This window comes from Aphelocoma coerulescens, chromosome 4 (genome assembly GCF_041296385.1).
Source record: "Aphelocoma coerulescens isolate FSJ_1873_10779 chromosome 4, UR_Acoe_1.0, whole genome shotgun sequence".
NCBI classification, from domain to species: domain Eukaryota; kingdom Metazoa; phylum Chordata; class Aves; order Passeriformes; family Corvidae; genus Aphelocoma; species Aphelocoma coerulescens.
In genome coordinates, this window is record NC_091017.1 from 60893733 (window position 1) to 60918962 (window position 25230).

The following is a 25230-nucleotide window of genomic DNA, read 5'->3' on the forward strand; positions in this document are numbered from 1 at the left end:
GTCTTAAACACTTGCAGGGACGGGGCATTCACAACTTCTGTGGGCACTCTGTTCCAGTGTCTCACTTGCCTTACAGCAAAAAATAGTAAAACCCCCTATTTCTTCTAGTTTATGCGTTCATCTACACGTTACTATATTTCTAAATGGAGCTAACTGGTAGTTTTCACCTTCTGCTTCAATGAGAATTCTGTAACTTGCTCACAGGTCTTGATCTAACAAAGCCTTTACATTGCCTCACTCTTCAGTAGCGCAGAGTTCAAACACCACGAGAGCTCATAATTAAACAAAATACACATCATCGTCATAGTTATTAACAAACCATTAATTTTAATTCCAAGTAGCTAATACTCTGCAATTAGCCACCTGGATTTAAATTACTAAGAATTACATCACGTAAATTAGCTGGGTCATTTTCCTTGTGCTAAAGCTTTTGTTCCTATCCTTCTAAACCAAGGGAGCAGACTTTGTCATGTGCTTAGATGTATTTGAGCACGGTGTCGAAACACTGGAGTTGAAAAAACAAAAGGAGAAAAGGGGAATAGCCGCACAATTGTGCACTTGTCGCTTTAGGTAGACGCCCTCTTGTGATACAGACCAGGAGGAGCAGCTGCTCCGCATTAACAGAGCAACAGCAACAAGACACATCCAACAAACCAGGTGCAGGTGACTGCGGGGACCGAGGAGGGGGCGGGGAGTTTAATTTGTAGAGCTCTCTTCTGCTCAAAGGGCTAAGAAACTGTGTTAATTATGGTATGAGCAACAAATTCAGACAGGTGTGTAAGATTACTCTGTCAAAACGCCCAAAAGATCCTAATCAGGTTAACTAAACTTACAGAAGCGGGACGGTCGCTACGTACTTTTCCCATGCCAATTAGCCGTCTGAGCTTAAAACTGTAAAACAGAAGAATCAGATAAGATTTCATAAACAGATTCAGCTGACCAGGTACAGGCTGGTTATAATTAAACATTGGAACAAACACACCGCGTACTTAATGCGCCTCTTCAATTTTTGTACACTCGCTACTAGTTATTTCAAGAAGATAAATGGGAACCTGCCAGTCCCCGTGGCCGCCCGGGGGCAAAGGACAGCGACGGCGGCCGGGTCCCCCTGCTCCTGGGAAGCTTCCACCGGCTGAGGCTTTATGGGCAGTTCCTAGTAAAGGTGCAAAGCCTGGCCCAGATCTCCTGCTGGTGTAACTGGTTTTTCCCAAGTTGTGGGGGAAAAAATTATATATATGTGTGTGTGTGTGTATATATGTACATATATATATGTATATATATATATGTATATATATATATATATATATATATATGTATGTATGTATATATATATATGCTAGGTCTCCCTGAGTAACTTTCTTTGTCCCTGTGATGCAGTTTTGGCCTACGCCCCCAGCCCTAGCAGTCTGCTGCTATTCCCTGAGGACCGTCCCACAACCACCTGTGCCCACAAACACGTCCCGAGGAGCGAAGAACGCCCTCGTCCTCGCGGGAACACCGGAGAGGTACGCGGCTGTTCTCAACAGCCTCTGAGGACAGCGAAAAACAGCCCACGAACGGGCTCTTCCCAGCCCAGCAGTCTGGGTTCTGGCGGGCTGCCCCTCACAGGGGGACGCGGCCGGTGGCACACTCCGAGCTCAGATCCGCTCCATCGCGGCCCCGCACCTGTACCGTGGGCGGCCCAGCCCCACGCAGCGGCCGGGAAGGGCCGGGCGGGGGCGGCCCCGCGGAGCGCTGCCCGCTGCGCGGAGCCGGCGGCGGGGCGGGGCCCCGGAGCTCCGCGGAGCTGCGTGCACCGCACCGCGCCGCCTCTGCCCGCCCCTTCCCGGCGGGAAGTGCCCGGCTCGCACAGGCCCGCTCGGCGCGGAGGGGGAGCGGCGGCGGCCGCCATGAACGCGGAGAACCAGGGCTGCAGCGAGCGGCTGGTGACGGCGGCCTATGTGCGCCAGGGGGCGCAGGGCCGCCGCGCGCACGAGCTGCGCCTGCGGGCGCTGCTGGAGCAGGTAACGGGGCCGCCGCCCCCGCCGCTGCGCACCGGGAGCCGAGTGGGGTACAGCTGTCCTGAGCAGCTCGGTCTCCGTGCACCACCGTCTGCTATGCGGCAGAGCTGCCCTTCTGTCCTCCGCTCACCGGGATCCGAGCAGGCAGAGCGGCCCGGAGCCGCCCGCCGGCCCTCCGAGCATCCGGGCTCGGCGGGGAAGCTCGCCCCGCCCGGACAGGGCCGCGGCGGCCCCGGGCAGCCCCGTGAGCGCGCAAGGCCGCCCAGGGCTCACGGACTCGCTGCCCTCTGGCACGGCGCCACCGCGGTGTCCGGCCGGCGGCTCGGGAGAGCCGCTGCCGTGATGGCAGAAACCTTACGGAGCCGCAGAGTAAAAGGCCGCGTTTGGGAGGAAAAAAAAAATTACTGCCCTGGGTTGTGCATTTGCCGAGAAAGGCACAGCGAATGGTTAAATAAATGTTTTAAAACAGTAAGATCTTAGCACATTGTTACACGAGGTAAAAAGTGATACTTGTAAGGTGACAAAGCAATGTATTTCATTGCTTCCAGCGTATAAAAATCATTGTCAATGAATTAGCAAATATTTCGGTTCTTGAGCATCCTCCGTCATGTCATCTACTGTTTCCAACCTAACTTTGATACTACACTTCAGAAACTAATCAGATTTACTGAACTAGCTGTTTTGTTACTGGGACATTTGAAAAAGCCTCTGGACCTGTAAAAATCTTCATGGTTTTATGGGTCCCTGTCCTTTGAGAATCTTGTCTGCAATTGGCAAATGAGTGCAGTTGTTAATGCAGTAAAGAGCACAAGAAAGAGCATGTTTCTGGTTGCGGGTTTTGACATATTTTGGAAATTGTTTCCTCCCTATTAGATAATAACTAGAAAGGAAAATGTGTAGATAGGAAGATGTGTTACATTAAAACTGTATTTCCCTTCTGCTCCTGTTTTTGGTTCTCTAATATCTGAATATATTCCCTTTTGTGCAGTTTTCTCTGTTGAATTCTTGTAGTTGTACATCATGTCTAGAGAATACATCAAATAATCTATAGTCTTGTAGGGAGTAATTAATATGTATGCCCTGCAGTGGTTTTGTGTGTACCATAAAGAACACTTGAAGGTGAAAAATATCCTGATTGTTTTAATGTCGGGGTATGCTAATGTACTTGTACTTAATACATGGAAAAATCATTATTTAACTTTTCTCTGAATACAGGTTCATAACATTAGATAGCATAAAAGAGCATAATGAAAATACAAACTGCTGTTTAGCATGAAAAAGGAGAGTAACAATAATCAAACAAGTTGCATTGAGTTTTGTTCATTTTTCATTTCCAAATTTTGTATTTACTTTTATATTATTAAGGGGAAATGTCCTGAAGATGGATGGGATGAAAGCACCATTGAATTGTTTCTTCATGAACTTGCTATAATGGATAGCAATAACTTCCTGGGCAACTGTGGTGTTGGTGAAAGGGAAGGAAGAGTGGTGTCAGGACTTGTTGCCCGAAGGCATTACAGGTACAAATTATTGACAATTTGAATTATTCAGGTTTATTATTAATACTTTCCAATGGCATATTTTATTGTGGTTTTGTTTATCTAAGACCTTGATAGCATTTGAGGCAAATAATATAATGCAATAATTTAATTGATACAGCTTTCTGCATTAAATTTTCATTTAATAACTCATTAGAAAGTCTTGAAAGAAGCAAAAATGCTTTGTCAGGATTATGTCCTGTATACTGAATTTGCATAAGCTGAAGTTGTTGAGTTGTCCTCTGCAAGGGAAGTAGAGATCTTGCTGTTTTAAAATAATCTATGCCATACATGCCTTTTATAACAAGGTTCAGCTTTTCATCTGTATATTATTAAAAACTACTGTACATTGTAGTTGCACAATATTGAACATTGATAGTGGACAGCTATTTGTACGTTGTTGTATTTGTTAATAACTTTATAATGTGATTAGTTGATAGGCAGATGAAACCCCAGTCCATCTATAATCGATTTTATATGAAGTAAGGAGATCTCTAAAGACAAAAAGAGCTTTTATTAGCTTGTAGCCCTTCTGACACTTAATGGGTGTGTTGGATGCTATAATTTTAGAGGTGCTACCTTAATTTCTTTATGAATATATTTTTTTTGCATTTGTTTTGAGTTCTGTGCTGAGTACCTTGCTGTGATGTTTTATCCAACGGGAGTGAAACAAAGTGAAAATTCCAGGATGTTTCTCCTTGAAAGATAAACACAAAAACATATTAGAGGCCAGAAATTTAGTAAGCTTTACCTTATGGAGGTTGAGTTACTTAGGCTTGGTGGCTTTCATAAGCCCTACAGTATCACGAGAAGTTCATGGAGAACTCCAGTAATACATCAGTTTGGCTTTTTGAGTTTTGTGTACAGCTCTCTAGATTAGGATATACATGGTTTATATGGGAGGGGAGGCTATCTGAGGAAGTTCTGCTTTCAGACAGCGCTGGAGAAAGCATGCCTGGCTTCTGGCCAGAGGGAGCCTGAACTGGTGTTCAGCTTCTGTTGTTCCAGGGCAGCTCTGTCACCTGGCATCTTGCTTCACCTGTGAGTGTCAGCAATAGCAAAGTGTCCTCCCCTCCATTTATTTCTGCAATAAGTTTTACAGGTGACTTTGGGAGTGATGGAGGTAGCAGGAGATGGTTTTCAAGCTGTCTCTCCTTTTAGCTTAATAAAGGTTCAGTCTTAGGGAGGATTAGTCCTTAGGAAGGAGTACATATGTGCACAAAATAAAAAGTACTGATATGAGACTGTTATTAAGAACATAGCAAGAATGAGGGAGGAAAATATTTTTGGTGGAGTGAGGATTATGTGTAAATTTCAATTAATTATCAAGTGTTTGTAGATTTCAACTTAGTACTTGAAACAGGAAAATAAATTTAAGCTGTAAAACCATGCTTCTGAATGTCATACATTTATTGGACTACATTTTACTCTTTGCCAAGACAAAACCAGAATTAAAGCCATAAGTAGGTGTATACTGTTACTAGTTTACTTGATCAGCTGCTGCTTTTCAGCCATGGGTGAAGTTAGTTCTGAAAGCTTGTATTTTATAAATTACTTCAGGATCCTCCACTCCTGAACTAAATAATGTTTGATATAACCATAATTTATAAACAGAATGCAGAGAGACATGGTATTCCATGATAGATAACATAGAATAGCAAAATGATAGATGAAGTGAAGATGTGTAAGATGGGCAAAGCGATACATATATATGTGTATATATAGATATGTATCGCTTTGTATATGTATTTGTCACAGTATATGTTATTTCCTTGCCTTATGGAGATGAAGCATTTGTCAAGAAAGTATCTATAATACCGCTATGTCTATGCTACACTACACTGTAGACAACTCATTTTTGTTTTCCTTGGTTGTGTGTCTGAACATGTCAGCATTTATAATGCTGTTTCAACAAACATCAAGAAGTGCTGAGGTGCACTTAAAAGTAAACTTGCCAGATGCTAAAGATATTGCTACTATGGGTCTTCTCAAAGTTTTTACTTGCATGCAGGAACATTGTTAATCTACTCTTAAAAAAAAACCCAAATTTCATACAAATATGTGTAGTTTGTTAAAATGGAATTCATTGTGGCAGATATTGATGTTGCATTGGGTACAAAGTTTTCCACAATTGTTTATCAAATTAAATTCTCTTCAGTCAACAAGAATTGCAGTGTGAAAAAATTTGATGTGTGTTTTCAACTTCTTTTGTTTAGGCTGATTCATGGAATTGGAAGATCGGGTGATATTTCTGCAGTACAGCCTAAGGCTGCAGGTTCAAGCCTTTTGAACAAACTTACTAATTCAGTAGTTCTGGATGTTATAAAACTGGCTGGTAGGTGTAAATTTGAAAAATCTCAGTTGTTTGTGAAGTTACATCATGGGTTCCTCATGTTAATTTCTGACTTGCTTTTTGTGTGCAGGTGTCCGGACAGTGACTGGTTGCTTTGTGGTTCCTATGGCAACAGGCATGAGTCTAACTCTGTGTTTTTTAACATTGAGGCACAAGAGACCAAAGGCAAAATACATTATCTGGCCTCGTATAGACCAGAAATCTTGCTTTAAATCAATGATAACTGCAGGTAAGAAGGTAACTGATTGATTACACAGTGTGTGTTCTTATAACAGATACAAAACTTCCAACTATCAGAGTGATCAATTCATATCCTTACAGTAAGATACAAAAAAGGCTTAACGCATGGTAGCTCTGCTTTATTCCTGCACTCCTGATTTCCAGCATATAATTAAGACATGTATGCTGCCTTCCTAATGCCTTGCAAAATGCAGGTGTGTGCTGTGGTACAGAGGTGCATAAAGTAGTCAAGTGAGAACACAATACTAAGGAAGTTACAGTTTGCCCTCAGAGTAAGATGTTTAATAGGCTGTCCTTAGATTTATGTAAAACCAAAGCTCATGGTTCAAATCTCTCTCTCTTGAATTTATGCAAAAACTTGTGTCCTAGGAATTGTGATCAGAAGGTGACGACAGTCTGTCTGATTTGCACAGTCTTTTCTGTTAGCATCTATCAAAACAACAGTCTCATGAAGTGGTTTTCAAACGTATACTGGAACTCAACCTCCAAATTAGTCAGAGATTTGTTGAGTTACATTCAGGTCTTGCTTTTTTTGGTCAGGTTTTGAGCCTGTGGTGATAGAAAATGTATTAGAAGGTGATGAGCTACGGACAGACCTCGAAGCAGTGGAGACCAAAATCAAGGCTCTTGGTGCTGAAAATATTCTTTGTGTGCATTCTACAACATCTTGCTTTGCTCCAAGGGTGCCTGATAGGTAAGCGGTCTTTGTAAAATGTGTGTTATTTGTTACTGTAAAAACAAATAAACATCCTCCCCCAACAACAACAACAAAACCCAACCAACCAAAACTTCCATGTTTTGACCATCCATCTTGCTAAAATTGCTTCTGCCAACAGTTAGCAAAGGTACTTTAATCCCCTTCCAGAAAAATATATTAAAAAGGTGCGAATTACAGAGAAAGTCATATGGGTGAGGTTAATGATGGTCTCCTGTTGTGAAATTAATGTCATTTTGCTAGTGGTTTTCTTAAAATTTCATGGAAGTAGTAAAAGTAGACTCTCAGAGAGACATAATCCAGGAAATGTAGCCCATAGCTAATGCCATGTTTTAATGTTCCTGTTGCCTTCTCTACTCTTCTCCTCCAGCCTGTGATCAATTTTGCTAGGCTATTAACAGTTACAAAAAAGAAAAGAAAAAAGCTACAGCTAAATTTAAAGTCAGCTTGAGTTACTCTTTCCTGTATTATACTGATGTTTATAAGGGCAATTAAGGTACACCAATGAAAGGAAACTCTTGGAAGCATCTGGGGCAGGTGTGTTGTATGACTGTAAGATACAATTTGCCCTGCTGTGCCTTGGTTTCACTATTTGCTGCCTGATTGCATGATGATGCTACTTATAACTTCCAGTGGCTAAATCACTATTAAAACAAATTTTAAATACATTGCATTCTTTCCTAATGTTATGTGTCCGCACACATAACTTCAGAAAAGTTGCTACAAAGATTTCATTCAAGCTCTAGCTGAAGCTGAGATGAACACTGCAGTTTTAGAGAGGAAATAGAATATTTGACACATTATTTCAACCTGTGCATTGGTTATGAAATATTTCTCAATCTGCAGGTGACCTGCTGGAGTACAGGTGCCTGAAGTACTTGGTATATTGAGTCATTTGTCCAAAATGACCATTTGCAAAACCTGCTTTCTCTATTTGCTTAAGAAAATAAAGCAAAAAATTCCTTAGGTTTTACAACTGAACAGGTGTATTTTTGTGGGCTTGTATGTAGTTTGCTGAAGTAGGAAATACTAATAAGATGACTTTTTTAACATGCATGTAATGTCTCAGTAATTTCTCTTTAACTGTTTTTAATTTATCATGAAATTGAAGACACTTGTTTAGAGTTCCTCTGCAGTGTGTGCTTCTTTGTTAATTACTTTGTTATTTGGAAAAATTAGTTGTCTATTCACAAGAACAGGAAAGAAATGTTATTGGCTCTGAAATGTGGCAAGTAAAGATATATTTCACTTTCTTTTCATAGCTCAAAAAAAGCCCCAGTATTCATCATAGGTTAACCTTGCTGCTAGAGGGAAAGATGAGAGTTAAAACCATCTAATTCTGTCAGAATACTATGAACATTGCTTGAAGTTGACTTGCAGATTTATTGTCTAACTTAAATCACAGCTATCAAAATTGAATGGTCTGTTTTACAGCTTGGGTAAATGAATCTTCTCCTTATCTGCTTCCTCTTTTTGACATGCTGCGATTGTTTTGTCCTCTACCACTAAGAGATGAATTATTAGGTAGTGGCACTATGTTATGATATACCACAGATATAGGAAGATTTGAATGTACTTTCTGTTTAAAGGAAACTGTCAACTGTTGAAGGCCATAACCTTCATCTTCCTATAGCAAGGAAAACCCTGACAGCATTTCTGGAGGGTGCAGTTTTAAATGTCTGTTTTTAAATATCTGCATTTGTAAGGCTTTATTTAGTTGTGGTGGTCATGTTTTAAAATTTTAAGTAGTTTTATGGCTACTGTACCTATGGCTTTCCTTTGAAGTATTGTTTAACTCTGTGGGAGTAATTCTCTAGTGTATAAACCCTCTTTCTCAGAGAGGCATCAGTTCTCAGACGGTATTTTACCTGCTGTTGCTGTGAGGTATTTCTAAAACTACTGTATTTAAGAGAACCAAAGGGAGAGGTGTCCTTTTCAGTTGGTTTATGTGCTTACCAGAATTCTGTATCTTTTTACTTTCAGTAGTAGAAAAAAAGAACAAAGCTTTCTTTTCATTAACTTTAACAAACAGGAGAGAAAGAAAGGAAGAATAAACTGGGAAATATTTCTCTATTTGTGACTATTTGGAACTTCTGTAGCGAACTTACATTAATGCTTTATTTTAATTATAGGATTAGCAGCATTTTCAATGCTGCATTGTAGGCCTTGGAAGCAGGTGCAGGTACAGACAGGTGCTGTTTATTGTTTGCTTCTCTTGGACACTAACACATTCTCTTCAAACTTTAGCATTCTTACTCTGTATTGCAAAATGTATCTAATTGTTCAATAGAATATTTTTAGGAAAAAAGACTTTTCTGTTTTCAGTACTTGTAGAAGATAGGTTATTGCTCCTTTAATTTTCAAGAAGTGAGAAAGATGAACATACATAGCTGTATACCCTCTGTGTTTCTAGTTTGGTGAAATTCTCTGCCTGCACTTGAAAAGAAGCATGTAAGAGGGAAACTATGTTTCTTTGAGTCTCTCTAGAAGGTGAGGAATGAGTCTGATTAAGAAGCATCAGATCAGAAGGCAAAAGCTTTGCCCTGCATATTGTTATGTTTCCTCAAGTATTCTGTTAATGAGGGGAAGCCGTATAAGGAGCAGCTGAGGTCGCTTGGTCTGTTCAGCCTGGAGGAGACTGAGGGGAGACCTCACTGCAGTTACAACTTCCTCATGAGGGGAAGAGAAGGGGCAGGCACTGATCTCTTCTCTGTGCTCCCAGTGCCAGGACCCAAGGGAATGGCCTGAAGTTGTGTCAGGGGAGGATTAGGTTGGATATCAGGAAGAGGTTCTTCATCCAGGGGGTTGTTGGGCACTGGAACAGGCTCCCCAGGGAAGTGGTCACAGCACCAAGCCTGGCAGAGTTCAAGAAGCATTTGGGCAATGTTTGCAGGCGCATGGTGTGACTCTTGGGGATTGTGCTGTGCAGGGCCAGGAGTTAGATTTGATGATCTTTGTGGGTCCCTTCCGACTCAGAATATTTTGCGATTCTGTGTTGATAAATGTGAAAAATTATTGGACATGCAGCACCTGACAAATATCTTGACTGTAGAAGATCAATATGTACATTATATTACTGGTGTTTCCGAATCATAAAGTACTTTTGATTTTTTAAAGATAATATGGTGATGATGATTTCCTAAGGACTGATGTTTGGAAAAATTTAATATGACACTTGCAGCAGAATTTTGCATTGCAGAACACCACCAGACAATATAATAGAAATAGAATGCAAAGGAATGTCACCTCTTGGAAGACATTTTCATACTCTGTCACATTTTATATGTATGTGAGTAAATTACAGTGAGAAGCTGTACAGAAGGAGATAGAGTAAAAATGCATTGGAAGTAGAGTTTCCTGATTTTTTTTTTAAAGGTAATACTACCTTTATCATCACTTTAAATTATTTTATATTGCCTAAGTTTTTCAAATAGATTCTATTTCTAAAATACATTCAAAAGTTTGGGGAAAATCATGTGTAATTTTTTTAAAAATACAGCATGATTGGAGTGCTTCAGAAAAGGCTACTGCATATATGTATGTTTAAAATGCCGAAGGATCTTACTTTAAATGATCAGTGTGCTTGCATAAATCTTAATTTGACTGATTAATCAATCCAGGTTGAGCTCACTGTGATTTCAGGGCGTTCTAAAGGCAAGTGAAGAGTAAACAGCTGAAAAAATTTTCAATTTGTTGATGTCCACATTCAGACATTTGAGGGCCCTCCAGTCCTTTAAAGAACTTATTTTCTGCTAATCAGTTTGTCAGAAACATCCAAGTGAGATTCCAGCCAAAGGATCAAATGCTAGTTCTTTGAAATAAACAGAAACATGTAAAAACTTCCTGTTATAGGATGCTTTTGATACCCAAGACACTCTTGAAACTACTATAGACTATTTTTTACATTGAATATTAGAGAAAAAGAAAGAAGTAACTAGCTAAAGCTGTGTTAGTTAACATTAAAGTAACAAAAAGCAAAGCTTATATCTAAAGCAGAATGGTTTGGGATGTATTTACATCCAGAGTCCAGACAAAACTTAAAGTGAAGCAAGAAAAGTTTCAGGCTAGATCAACGATTTGCAATCTATGTAAAAGCCAATAGAATTTTCATCTTAAGTTTTATAGCTTAAGATGACAAATACTGCCTTGAGGTACTAATCAAAAAAGTTACTTTTCTCATTCTGACTTCCTTGTAGACCTCTCAGTCTTTCAATGGTCTGACTTCTAAGATGAGCTACAGTAATCAATGCTTTTCTAAATTACAATTTTATGCTCTCAGGCTGGAGGAACTGGCTGTGATTTGTGCTAATTATGACATTCCACATATTGTCAACAATGCATATGGACTTCAGTCTTCAAAATGTATGCATCTTATCCAGCAGGTAGGAGCTGTGTATTTCCAATAATATTTTTTAGCAAGTATAAGTAAATCTGTGATTGCAGACAACCTAGCAAATTTTATGAGATACTTTGTAGCTTTGAGAGTAATCCCATGCATGTCTGATATTTGAACAATTTTCTGAGAAAGCAAAACAGACAAAAATAGAATTTAAACATAATAGTTGTTTCTATTATGTGCTTTTTATGTAACCCTAAATTTATTTAGGTTTTGTGTATGTTCATGTGTCTTTCATAATGGAAAAATGTCCTTAATAAGCTTTCTTAAAATATTTCCTAATGTTGTTGACTAAAAGTGGCATAATGGATCATACCTGAATAGAAATTAAGTCTTCAACAGGATGAGTTACAGATTTTCAATTGCAGGATTCTACAGCAGCACTTGATAGATGTTGTCACTGTTAAAATATTGTTGGCACAGAGAATGGCTGAGGAAACTGGTTTAAGTTCAGTGTTATGTTCAAAAAAGTTTAGTTTTTGTTTAGTTTGAAGAGGATGTTGCTTGATATCTAAGATCAGTCACGAAACAGAGTTCTTGGATTTTTCCTCATTGTATTGTATGTGCATTGTTCTTCAATATTCTCTTTTCTGTTACCTATTCAAAAGAATAGGGGGTTAAATTTTAATAGAATCCAGAGGATCCTGAACTATTAGTAATTTTAAATATGCTGGTCATCTTTTTTTCTGATTGCTAAGACATTACTATCAGGACACAGATGAGTTTAATGTACAATTGTGACAGAAATTTCATGTTGGCATTTCTAAATCTTGAAAGACTGAGGGAATTTATGAAATAGAAAATGGTATATGCTTTATTTGTAATGTACTTAGGACATGTTTATTGTATTTAATTTGCACAAGTTTAGTGAGAAACTAACATGAATGAGGCTGTGGAAATGCTGGGTTTTGCTGCGTGAAATGTTCTAATGATAAACATTTCAGACTATAATGCTACAAATAGAATTTTTACTGTGTTTGTTTCTATATTTTTCCTAGACTCGGTAGGTTGTTTGTTCCTTGCTTATGCAAATGTATACATTTGAGCTCTGATTTGTTTTACTTTTTTTACAAAGTTTATTTTGTGTGCTAGAAAATTTTCTGTTTATGTGAAAGTAGTTATTAATGAGTACTTAGGAATATGTACATGCTGAGCACAGTGTGAACAGAACTTGCAAGAGTACCACAGGAAAAAGCTTTTGAGACCATTTCATGTTGTGCTTTTCCTCTGGTGATCGCCTGTCAATTAAATCAAATGGTAGCTGCTGGCATTCATGTTCCCATCAAAAAGCTGACAAACTTGGAGTGCTTCTTCCTATCTCCTGTGCATTAATCTATCAAAACATAGAACTAATAAATGAGGTTTAGTTGGCTCTGCTTTTTTCAGTCTATTTGCCATAGGTATTAACTCTGTTTCTACTTCTTGCATTTAGTATGTAGTCTTAAAAATATGTGTATTTGCATGTATTTTAATATGTATGGAGTTTAACCTACTTTTCGGGTTCTCTTATGCTGCATACTTTTAAATTGTACAGTTCACAGTTGCATGCTACTCGAAGATGTACTGCAGAATCTACATTTTTTCCTTTGAAAATATGAGTGGTTAGGTATAAGGATGTGGGGAATGTCTGCTATAAGAAGTTACTTGAATCTTGATTTTGAAAGCAGCCTTAGAAGGAGTGCTGTAACAAGCCTGTTTGTTTATTGCAAATTTATGTATGTATTGAAAAAAGCTTTGCTAATAAAGCATTAACTTGTAGCCTTTTATTGTGAGACTTGTAGAAAGTGTTTGGGGTTTAACAGTTTTAACTATGTAATTCCCGTTAAATTTTGAGGGGTTTCTTTTTGGTTGCTGTTGAAAAGAAGCTACACTTAGACTTGCAGGAACTAAAATCGATATTTTAAATCACAGCAACATGGGAATTTGTAAGGTACTATGTTAAGCAGACAACGGTAGTAATAGTAAGCAGTGCTAAGAAACTTAATACCCTGATTTTTATGTTTGATCAGAAATGCAGTATCTGAGAGTTTCAGGAATTATATTTATTTTAGCTACACTTTTATATAATTATGATGCTATCGCGTTTCCTTTTTTTTCTAATGTATGCTGAGGCTTTTATTTTTTGTCCTTTTTGATAAAGGGTGCTCGAGTTGGCAGAATAGATGCTTTTGTTCAGAGCTTGGACAAAAACTTTATGGTTCCAGTAGGTGGTGCTATCATTGCTGGCTTCAACGAGTCCTTCATTCAGGAGATCAGCAAAATGTATCCAGGTAACCAGTTCATGCACTGATTTCAGCCATACAAAATAACTGTAGAAAACTTGATTATCAGCTTTCTTTCACATAAAATTTATTTTTGCCACTTTAATCTGTATATTGGGGTTTTTTTTTTTCTCAGGAAGAGCATCTGCCTCTCCTTCTTTAGATGTCCTCATTACACTTCTGTCTCTGGGAACCAGTGGCTACAAAAAGTTACTGAAAGAGAGAAAGGTAAGCTTTTTGGCAAGCAGTATTTTCTTGAAGTCAGCTGTAACAAAGTCTTGTTGCAAAACTGCTTTGTGTAGTAAATCCAGTTTCTGTCTAGAAAGCTACTGAATTTAGTCTGAATCTGGAAAGTCTAATATAATTACTTCTTGTCTAAATGGTGCTCATGAGTAAACACGATTTCCATGTTGTTGTTTGTTCAAACCAGGAAGCTAAACTGAGGTCCTGTACTATCTTGTACAGTATTCATATTTGTTGTTCCAAAGTGTGACTAATATAGTAGAATTTTGTCCACAAAAACTTAAATGGAGAAATATTGTGTTATCATGGTCACACTGCTTCAAGGACAGGAGATGGGACACTCAGAGTAACCCAGGGTCTGTGCTCTTCCTCTTTTGTCCCTGTTGTGCCTTTGTGCTATAATAGTGCTTAATTAAATGTTTCTGTACCACATTCTCTGGAGAATCGCAGCTTCTGGTTGGGTTATAAATACTGTGCATTGCCACAAAAAGAGAAAAATGTTGTCATTTTAGGTATTCATCTAGACACACAGCTAAGTTTCTTCTCTGCTTTTCACAGACTATGGGTTTTAAGTTGGGTATAATTGCACTGCACAAAAATCCAGTGGATGTCAGGTTGGAATTTGTATATCTTGAGTTATCCTTAATTCTGGAATAAATATATACTGGATTTTTCTCTCTTCATGTAGTAATACAGAAGATTCTTTTTATAGAGGCTTTATATAAGGAAATGCTGTGAATTAAGTACTATTACATTAATAATTTTTAACTATGCATTATCTGTTTCATTATTTTATTTGAAAACTATGTTCCGATTGTTTCCTGCTGACAGCTTGCTGCTGTCTCTGATTACGTGGCAGAGCAGTAGTTCTGGATGCTTTGACTAATTTCTAGCTGCTTATAGAGGCATCCATAAATTCTGTACTGGAACTGAGATGCCATAGGAATAGCTAGACTGTAGAAAACCAAACCAACTTAGTGGCCTTACAATGACTAAGAAGTGATCTGTGCAACTAAAGTGAGAACAGTGTGTGAAACACTGAAAGCAGTTACCGCTTTTGCCTCTACGGCAAAATTTTATTGCAGACTGTTGTATGTATTGCTATGTATGTTTTGTGTCTTCATTAAAAGCAAATTGTATTTTTTCCCCTTTACTCTTATGTCCAAAGGAATCTAAAGTGAATTTATTGTTTTCTACAAAGCTGATTTTGATGCTAGATTTTTACCAGTAGCAGATGTATAAAGGACAGTAGAAATATTGTCCAAGTCATAAATAATAGTTCTTTCATAAATGTCTTAATGAATAGCTGTATACTTTGAGTCATCTCATTTTCTTGGAAGTAGAATTCTAAAGTGAATAAAGTATTATATTTTTACAACTTCAGGTCTTTTTATTTCAAATGTGAGTATTCTCGATAAACAGAGCCTTATATATGGCATAAATATGTTTCTTTTATTGGATTTTCTATAGAAATAGAAACATTTTTGCTTGAATGTGTTTGTTCCTGAATTGTAAAAATGCAATAGGGATAGTTTATTGTCTGTACTCTGAGGAAGCAGAGGCAGAGCTATTAAGCTTCCAGCAGGAACTATTTATAGCTTGACATTGAGTACTCCTTTCTATACTGGTGCAGCTGCACCTACTCACACAAAAAAAATCAGCTATAAAAAGCTTCAGGTATTTTTTTTTCTTTCTCTTTTTACCTGATCCTCATTCGCGTGGGTGTTACTTCAGGTTATTTGAGCTTAGGCCAGACAGACCAGAATATTACTGAGAAGAGATTTGTCTTGCACAAGCAAGGAAGAAATAATCTGCCCAGTTTTTCTTTTACACAGATTAGCTGTTTAATACAGGAAGGGAAGAAATTATAAGAGGGAGAGGAGCATATACATGGAGTGGGATTTTTCTGACAAGCTGGAAGTTGTGGAGTGTGCAATTGTCCAAGAGTATGAGACTATATGTTGTGATATGAAGGAGTACTGAATTTTCAGAATTCCTTTTTATACATTTATGTGATGGTTAGAACAGTGGTTTTCTGATCTCAGTAGGCAATTCTAGGTCCTTTTGCAATGCAGATAACAGCTGGTCCATAGTCAAATTTGTTAATATCTTTGCTTTTAAGGAGCTCTTAACAGTATGTAAAGGTCATGTTTTTATAGCAACTTTTGATGCCTCCGTACAGGTTACGTTACGTCCCGTATTTTACATTTCTAGGTCATAAAAGTTGCTATTTTCATATATGTATGTGTGTGTCTAAACCAGGCCATGTGAAGTAAATATAGTTGTTGCACTGTGTAATGGCATAAACTACAGGCTTAGTTGTCATGTCAAATTTTATGGAGAGCAAGAACCCTACATTCAGGGTTTACATTCAGAACTCTACAGACCAGGTTTAATACCTGCTCTTATCCAATATGGTCCTTTTAATCCATTTAACTAATTATTTTACCTGTATTACTGAAGAAGTGATGGTTTTGTTTTGTTTTCAGCAGTTACAGATTTTCTCATTAGACTTTCTTTAATCTAACAATCAAGATAGTTATCATTTTCTTAAACGCACTTCTCTGTTACTGTAGGATGTGATAGAGCTTTTTATATTGGTATCCATCTGTCTGCATACTTTCTGAGATTAAAACTGGAGTTATTTTTATGTCCTTATGGACTATGTATCTAAAATATTTAAAATCATACAGAGTGGGAGGAAATTGTTTGGGTTTTACAATTCAGTAAAATACTGGGTTTATGTTTCATAAGTTATCATTGATGTAGTTGTTCTGATTGGAATAAATTATTTGTACAGTTCAGTGTGAGTTTGTATTGCTGCTCTACTTATGATGGAAGAAGAGGAAAGCCATTTCATGAGGGATATTAAAAATGTAAAAAAATCAGCTATTCTCAAAATGAGATAGACATTTGTTGCTCCTCTTTTTTTTTCCTAGTCAGTTTGCTACACTGTAGCATATCAAACATGAGAATATTGTAGGATTTTCCTCATGTGAAGTATATGTATTCAAACCATATTCAAACTTTAGAGTAGCTGGAGGCAAATGAGTTTAAATGAACTGTTTTATCGGGTGTTGTGTAGTTAAACAAGTGCCAAACATGATGGAAATTTCAGAGAGGCCTCCCTTCTTATGGCCTGTGTTGGAGAAGTATGGGTCACAGGGACCCTGAACTCAAGGTCTTGCAAGTGCTGAAGAGAAAATGTGTTGATTGCTGTTTTTAAGAAAGACCTTTAAAAATTGTGAGTTACCAAAACTTGTGAGTGTTACCAAATCAGATTGGCAAGACTTACTGGGCACTTTCTGTTAGTTTACACTTATGTTAGATGCAGATGATATAAAGATTTAAAGGTTCTGTGATTAATTTTGTATTTTTAAAACTTCCTGGTATAAATCCAGAACAAAATTCCTGCAATGCAACAGAATCTGAGGAGGGTGTGTGGTATATGCAGGTGTCACACACAAACACATATAGCTTGTCATGTGTTTGGCTGCATTTCATGTCAGTAAAGTCAGGCTTCTTCTAGGCTCTTATCTGCTGGCAGGTGTCCATGCTCAGCACTGCAGCTTCTCTGACGGGTGGCGAGGTGCGCCAAGTGGCCTGGTCAGATCGCAGCTTGGATGCAGCTGGGCATTCTGAGGCACAAAGCAAAGAGAGGCTGTGATGGTTGCGTTACAAAACAGCTGCTGCTGCAAAGTAAGATGGGACCAGATCAGTCTCAGGCAAGCACAGGAGAGCTGGCAGTCTGTGTCTAGTGTGAAGAGGCTGTAAAATGACTCTTGCGCAGCGTCCTCTACGCTGCCATAAGCAGCTCTCTGGCTGTTCCCTGAAGACAGCTCGTCTCTTCAGATGAGAGTAACACAGGGAGGAAGGCAGAGTGTCACAGGTGGTTAGAGCCAGCTAGGATAGTTTCAACCCTGCACAAAAACTTTTCTGGCCTTCATCAGCTGCCTCTTTGTCAGCTGGTATGGGACTGATAGCTTATTACTCCTATCTTCTTTTTCTCTGGAGTTACTGGCTTTTTCCTTACTTGTTTCTCTCTAGTTATTTTCATTTGCAATAACAGTGCAATGGAGCAACAAATGAAGAGTCACCCATACTAGGGTAGGTTCTATTAAAAATAGTTTTATAATGTAAATATAGTATGATTCAAATATTTTTGATGATTGTTACAATACTTCTTAAAAATGTTTTTGTATATGTACATGAAAGTAGACTGTTTTGACCAGACCATTGAGTTATTTGGCATATTTGATGCATGCAGTGTTGTTGACTTGTTCTTTGCTTTTTAAGGTGTTTTGTTGGCTTAGGTGCTGGAAGAACCAGAAGTGAAAGACATTCCCACATAGTTTAGCATTCATTTCTCTAGCGTAATGAGTTTTTGTGATATGTTTCTAAGGTAAAAGAGTGAATTAAATAATGAAACTTAACTGACATTTAGTGCCTGGGTTGCTCAGTGTAACTTTAGCATAATAGTTGGCTTCATTGGAGAAAACTTGAGTGTCTGCTACAGAAAATCTATTATGTAAGAGCTCAATTATATATAATTGCTTAGGGTGCTTATAAATTTTCCATATAAGAGAAATATTTTATAATGGAGGTTGGTTATAGATTTGACCTCACAAAAATATTGCTTTAATCCATTTTTTGGAAAGGCAGTTAATCTATTTTGCAACAAACTTCTGAAACTATAAAATATCTAGAGGGCTTCCAATGGAAAGATGCAAAATAGTGTTGTTCATAAAAAGAGGAAACTTTGAATTTATGTTCATGTAGCTTCAGTCAAACTGATGAAAATACATACTTGGATTTTTTTTGCCATCTTTCCATTTTCTTTTGTTTTAACAAATTCCTATGTATGTAAAGGCTCATCTAGTAACCTAATTTCATTGAATAGATTTAATTAAATTTAATACTTTTATGCAGTTGGTAACTTTTTATCCCAGCTTTCAGTAATGCTTCCAGTATTCCTTTCAGCAATCCTTTCAGTAATACTATAAGAGATTTATCAGAGAATTCCCTAGATACATCACACAAATATTTTTTGACAATTGGTCTTGTTCCAGTATATTTTTTCTCAGTACTAATTTCACCAATAATATATCCATAGTAGGCACAATTTATGTATATTTCTATAATACTTTGCTTCAGTTTTAGGAGTCAGTAGCCAGCAGAGGGAGCACAAATTAATTTATGATTTGTATTCAAAAAAAAAAGCTAATAAAATGGCTAGCACATTAGTGATGCGTATTATGGAAAGTAACAAATGAATAATGTGCTTATATACAGTGAGGGACCAGAGGAAGGGCAAAAGTGTCTGAACATCTGAAACATAAATATTTTTCAACTTCTGTGAGTGAACTGTAAATAAACTCTGAACTAAAACCATAAAATCACTTGATTTACGGGAAACAAGAATGATTTTTCACAGATTTCCAGTTCTGATAATTAAACATATATACCTCCCCAATTTTTTTGTTTTTTCAAGTATTACAGAAGCTTTATGGTTTTGTGGATAGTTGTATCAATAGCCTAATTTATTTAGACAGTAGGAGGGTACTTTTTTCTATCCTGAATTTGTTCTGTGGTACTAGGAAGTACAGGTGGGGAGCTGTGTTCATTTAGTCGCTCATGAAGGGAGATGAGGTTTCCTGCAGTGGTTCAAGAAAAGCAGCTGTAACATTCTTCTAACTTAGGTACCACAAAGCTCATTTGATTTCATAAGACCTTGGGGAGGTTCTGTTCAAAAGCATAATTTTGATCACAAGCTGTAATTTGTATCTGTCAGAGTCCACAGGTCAAAGCAGGATACTGGTCTACAAACAGAAGAGGTAATTCTATTTAAAGAATGAAAAATCACTTGTCAGGTCCAGAAATTGATGAGGATGCTTAAACAGGCAGGCACACTGAAGCAGATAAGCAGGACAATTTTTATGGCCTGAAAGAGGAGAAATCTGGTGTTTAATATCTTCTAAAAAGGCTACCCGGTGTCTGTATGGTTTTGCTAGTTTTTATGAGAAACTAAGCATTAAAAATGATGGAAAAAAAGCTAAAGCATACAATAAGAAGAATGGTGTTTATTCTCACTGTGTCCATAAGTGTTTTGAGCTGATACCTGAAGAGGAATATATTAAACTGAGAAAGAGCATGAGCAATTATCATAGATTACTACTGGGGAAGAGGGAGGATATAAAATACAGGTGAAGTAAGAGAAACAGCTTTTTATGTGCAGTGTGACTTGTATCTGGGCCAAAGTATTTATGAGTCTCAGTCTTACGAAACTTTCACAGTAAAGGTGCAATCCAATTAAGTGATAGCAGAAATTCAGATATTTCCATTCTTATAGTCAGCTTGAACAGGAGGGGGGTCCAAGAAAAGGACAGACTGCTCAACAGAGCTGAGTATTCAGGAGAGTGTATATTGTGTGAAACAAAATACAGTCAAATGTATACTCATAGCCTCTTTAGAGGATAGACTGGATTTTTATTGTCATACAAAAAAAGAAGTCTCTGCACTAGTAGGAAATGTGATTGTGTGATACATGGCAACAGAATATACTGCTTTTAGTCTGGAATGTATTAATGGAGAGAAGACAGAGTGAGGAGCCATTTGCCATAACGTGGCCATCTGTGATGGTAACAGTTTGTTCTCAGTGGCTTAGAGGGGCTGGGGCACAGGAAGGCTCTTGAAAAGTGGGGTGGAGTTAAGACCTGCTGTGCAGTGGGAATCTCTTCAAGATTTTTTACCTCCCTAGGTTTCAGGGCCACAGAGAGAATAAATGACATCCCAAGCATATATATTAGACCGGATAGAGACTTGTGTATCAGCTTTAGAGATAAGAACAGTGTTCAGGAAATGGAGCTGTTCCTTTATAGAATTATTTCAGAGAATTGTCTGATCCACTTACTTGGTACACATGAAAAGAGAATCATCTGAGCACCTGTAGGATGTAATGGAGACTTAACAGTTTTGTGAAATAGGTACTATTTTCTCTGTTTGATAGCTAATAATAAAAAATACTGCTTTTTTTTTTTTCAGGAGATGTTTTCGTATCTTTCATGTGAGCTGAAGAAGCTGGCAGATAACCACAATGAGAGACTGTTAGATACACCACATAATCCCATTTCCTTAGGTAATTATTGGGGTTTTAACTTAAAAAAAAATCTAATATACTGTGGATTCATAATGCACTTTCACATACCATTCTTATATATTTAAACATCACTACACTCTACTAAATTGAACCCAATAAGGTAACCTACTATAAAAGTAGAGTAGTAACTTGGACCCATTATTTTCCTCCTGTCCAACCTATTCATTTGACAGAAAGTAATTGAAGACAGGCAGAAGATGTTACCATGTAGTAATACTTTATAAAAGGTAGATTTAAAAATAAATTAGGGTATGATTATTTTACTCATCATCTTAGTGTTGTAAAAGAGATTATGGAATTCCCACTCAAGGTATTTGTTCTAACCAGAATTTCTGCTGAACACCAAAATAAAAATGCCCACCTGTGCAGAATCTGCATACAGTCTAACCAAAGAATAATCTATGACAGCTTGTGGAAAAATTAAAAATTATTATATGTAGTGTTTCTTTTTTTTCTTTGTATGTGAACACAAACATTTGGCTAGATTATTGCTATTGGAAAGCACTTGTCATTTGTGGTGGTTCTTTGGAGAAAAAGCAGTTTTGTAGCAGTTTTAACCTGACCTTATGTTACTTTAGCCATGTCACTGAAGAATCTAGATGAAACTAATGATGCTGCTGTTACCCAGCTTGGATCTATGCTTTTCACAAGACAAGTTTCTGGAGCAAGGTAAGGATACTGTAAATTAAAAAACTGTGGGGGGTGTATTAGCATATATTGTATGAAATCCTGTAAGTGTTTTATACCAATTGTATCATGATTACAGAAGGCAGTCTGACAATAACGAGTTAGAGAGCAATCACCCTTCTTCATCACTGTTATAGACTAGTAATGTCTCCCTGCCTGAGTTAGCAGTGAGGCTTCCTATGTCAACTTTGGTAACCTAAATAGATAATCTATTACCCTTTAATTTAGTGTCATTATTCCCTAGTATCCCTTGGTTTCATTTAGTTTCCAGATGTTGTTTGATCGTGTAGTTTATGTGTAAGATCTTTGTTTTGTTTATTGCAGTACAAATAAGGTTATGCTGGATGTCAAGGGAATAAGCTTTCAATATCCTATGTAGCTTTTTGTCAAATGGAAAAAAAAATTGCTTTCTTGAATTAATTGTGTAAAAATAAAAATATTTAAAAACTATAACCTAAGCCAGTCTGAGCTGAATTTATTCTTAGAGACACTGTTACAATGAAATGCAAGCCAAATAATTTTTAATGATTTTGGTTTAAACCTTTTTAGAAGAAGAGAATGATTTAAAATTTGTTTTGGCAGCATTCCTTAATCTGAATATTACTGCTGCCATGCTAACTTCTGCTATAGACTTAATGTTATTTTTTTGTAGCGGAGCTGAATGTTTCCACGTCAGAAGGTATGCTTCATTAGCTTGGATTATTCCACTTCCTGCACAGATGAATGACAGTAAATCTATATGTACTGTGGCTAGATGCTCTTTTTAATTTGCCTGTCCTAACCTTGGCTGGTCCTGTAATTTTAACCATCTTTGGCTGAAATTATTCAAGAGTTTCAATTTTTGAAGTTAAAACTCTCAAATTCTTTGCCTGATGTGAAGGTTTCAGGTTTTCCCTTTTGTTGCATAAGTAATTCTTCTGTAGTATACACTGTTTGACCTGGCATTTCAACAGTTTTAAAGGTTATGCTGGTGTTGAGCATCAGTGGTAGGAATAGCAACTCCCTACTTCAGTAGGAATTTGTGTAATTGTGTTTAATCTAGGGTACCACATGAAATGTCAAGGCATCTTTAATTGAATCACTATTTTGTTTGTTTGTTTCAGGGTTGTTCCCTGTGGATCTGTGCAAACTGTGAATAACTACACTTTTAAAGGCTTTATGTCACATGCAAATGACTATCCTTGTGCTTACCTCAATGCTGCCTCAGCAATTGGAATTAAAAAGCAAGATGTAGATGTATTCCTAAAAAGACTTGACAAGTGTTTGAAGACCTTTAGAAAAGAAGGAAAGCAAGAAAAGTGTATAAATGAAATAAGTGATTCTAATGCAGCCACAGAACAACTTGAAGACTAGATGATACAGATTTTGTAACACAGCAAAATGAAGTAGCAAGATGATGTCTGAAGTATGTCGGGTTTGTATTGGGTTAGGACTGTGCATCTGCAGCGCAGAAATTTATTCTTGATCTTATATTCTTGTTATTCTTGTTATTGAAAACAATACTAAAAATTTGGGTGGAATTCAGCTTTAAGAAAGTAGTTGATACTCTCTCCAAGAACAAAGGACCAGACACAAGTTTTGTGCAATGTATAAAATGCACTTAATATCTGCCAAAGTAAAGCTTTATGTTAATAAAGACTCGGAGTTTGCCTTTCGATGTGTGTGTGGCTATTTGGACCAGTGTTTACCAAATCACAGGATGTTTATTCACATGTTTTTGTTTAATGAGATTGTCTGTGACAGTGACTGAATTCCCTCCTAGGCATAGACCATCCAAGCACCACATTTCTCTGCTCACAAAATACTTTGTTTTTCATCAGTGAATGTGTCACTTTTAATTTTTTTTCAAATTCTATGCAAATGTTGGGATAGCACTTACTAAATACAGTGTTCAAACTGCATAGGGAAAAGACAGAGTTGGAATAGTAGTGTTTTTCAGGTGTTCTCACCTGTCATGAACTACCTACAACTAGTCAATCTCTAGTGGCAAAGAGGAACCTAGAGTACCTCATCTCCTATCAGTACTCAGCTCTTGAAAACATTGGCATAGTTCAGCAACCCAAAGGAGCTTTAATACTGAAAGTCAGGGGTTGTGGAATGAAGAGGTACAGTCATTGGGGGGGGGGGGGTTTGGCTTTGTTTTTTTAATTTTCGTTCTTCTGATTTGATATGTGATCAGATCAAAAACTCACTGAAAAGGAGGAATGCCATCTAGGATTAATGCAGCAGTTTTAAGAGCCAGTGAGATGTGAGAGTATTTTGGCATTTTTAGTCTACTGTTGTTGAAATGTATATACTTCCAATTTTGTAGTGTCTCTTGCCATTGGCACTGTTGCTTCTGTGGCTCTGGGCATTTACTGATTAGAATTCATTAAGCAAACAATAGATTCAGAGTCTGTTCCTGAAACAAAGGTTCCATATCACTGGAGTGACAGTGCTGCAGGTTGCAAAATGTGTAGTTCTTAAATGTGGTTACTACATTGTACGTAGCTTCTATGTCATTTACTGTTCAAAGTAAGTGTAATGTTCAAAGACATTTTCTTTGTCTGTCTGTGATGCAGTATTGCTTGGGATACCACAATTAATGAGTTCTAAATGTCAGGAAACGTTTTAGTTACTTTGCTGGGTGGGTTCTGAGACGTGTCCTTCAGAGCCCTCTGTAAATCACTTCATCAAAATAGTGGTGCTTTTGAGAGATTGTCTGTCTAGCACATTCAAATGGATTCATACAAAGTGATGCTAGTATGTGGGAGTTAATTCTGTGCTAGTCATCATGAAGGTTCTCTCACTTAATGAGGTCCATTGTATCTTAAGCTTAAGTGCTGCTTCCACATTGTTATTGCTGGAGTTACAGGTTAGATTGATTAGAGCTTGTGCAGGTACAGCTCCCTGGACTGCAGTCACAGTTGTTGTTTGCTGTACAAACACATCCTAGGAGACAGGTCAGGTAACTTGGCCACTGAGCCCTTGTGGCTGTAAGGAGATGTAAGTGGTTTGTCTTTTCTTTCTCTCTTTCCTCTCCCCTCCCCATCCTCCCCCTCCTTTTTTTTTAATGAGAGCTTGCTGTACCTCAGTTTTTCCAGTCAGTAAAACTTCCACAAACTTTGGAGCCACATCTCTGCAGCTTACTGCCTCAGTATTCTGTATATTGGAGCAGCCAGTGGAAAGCACCAGGCCTCAGTGATACCTTTCTTCCCGGTTTTTGATACTGCTGTTCGGTGCCTGAATGAATATAAATTCTTGATTTAGATGACCAGTTGCAGAATGTGAATGTTAGCCTTATTACTACAAGGGTTTAGGGAGATGTGTGATAGCAGCTAAAATAAGCATTTTGATGAGTAGTATCCTGATTCTGAATAAAGAAAACAGCAGTTGCCTTCTCTGAGAGGAAGAAATTTCTGCCTTTTTTTGTCTCATAATAAACTGTCTGCTGCAAGTAATTCAGTCATTTCTAACACAGATCGAACTGTTTCCTCGATTTGTGGTTTTTTCTGTCTTTGAAATGTTTCCCATTTGCAATCAAAGCTGAAAATTTCAACAAAGCTCTAAACAAGAGTTCATCGACCTCAGTAGTCTGTTTTGATTTTTATTTCTTAAACTTCATTTATTAAATAAAATAAGGTGATGGATTTAATTGAAAA

General features: G+C 37.6%; 1 protein-coding gene across 2 annotated transcripts; it reads left to right on the forward strand.

Moving 5' to 3' along the window:
* The first annotated feature begins 1009 nt into the window (after window positions 1-1009).
* Window positions 1010-23244, forward strand: SEPSECS (Sep (O-phosphoserine) tRNA:Sec (selenocysteine) tRNA synthase). 2 transcript variants are annotated; one of them, XM_069014323.1, is made up of 12 exons: window positions 1010-1162; window positions 1378-1505; window positions 3366-3520; window positions 5755-5873; window positions 5962-6120; window positions 6672-6825; window positions 11126-11228; window positions 13383-13512; window positions 13640-13731; window positions 20788-20881; window positions 21481-21571; window positions 22693-23244. In XM_069014323.1, the coding sequence occupies exons 1-12, from the start codon at window positions 1045-1047 to the stop codon at window positions 22940-22942; spliced, it is 1593 nt and encodes a 530-aa protein (XP_068870424.1). In that variant the 5' UTR covers window positions 1010-1044; the 3' UTR covers window positions 22943-23244. The 2 variants fall into 2 exon arrangements, with proteins under 2 accessions (XP_068870424.1, XP_068870425.1); XM_069014324.1 differs by lacking the exons at window positions 1010-1162; window positions 1378-1505 and adding an exon at window positions 1779-2003.
* The last annotated feature ends 1986 nt before the right edge of the window (window positions 23245-25230 follow it).

Bases quoted from the DNA above. Each gene is read 5' to 3' on its own strand.
- SEPSECS (XM_069014323.1), top strand. From the start codon at position 1,045: ATGGGAACCTGCCAGTCCCCGTGGCCGCCCGGGGGCAAAGGACAGCGA. The intron at 1,163-1,377 runs GTGCAAAGCCTG...CCTGTGATGCAG, and splicing joins ATGGGCAGTTCCTAGTAAAG to TTTTGGCCTACGCCCCCAGC. The intron at 5,874-5,961 runs GTAGGTGTAAAT...TTTTGTGTGCAG, and splicing joins GGATGTTATAAAACTGGCTG to GTGTCCGGACAGTGACTGGT.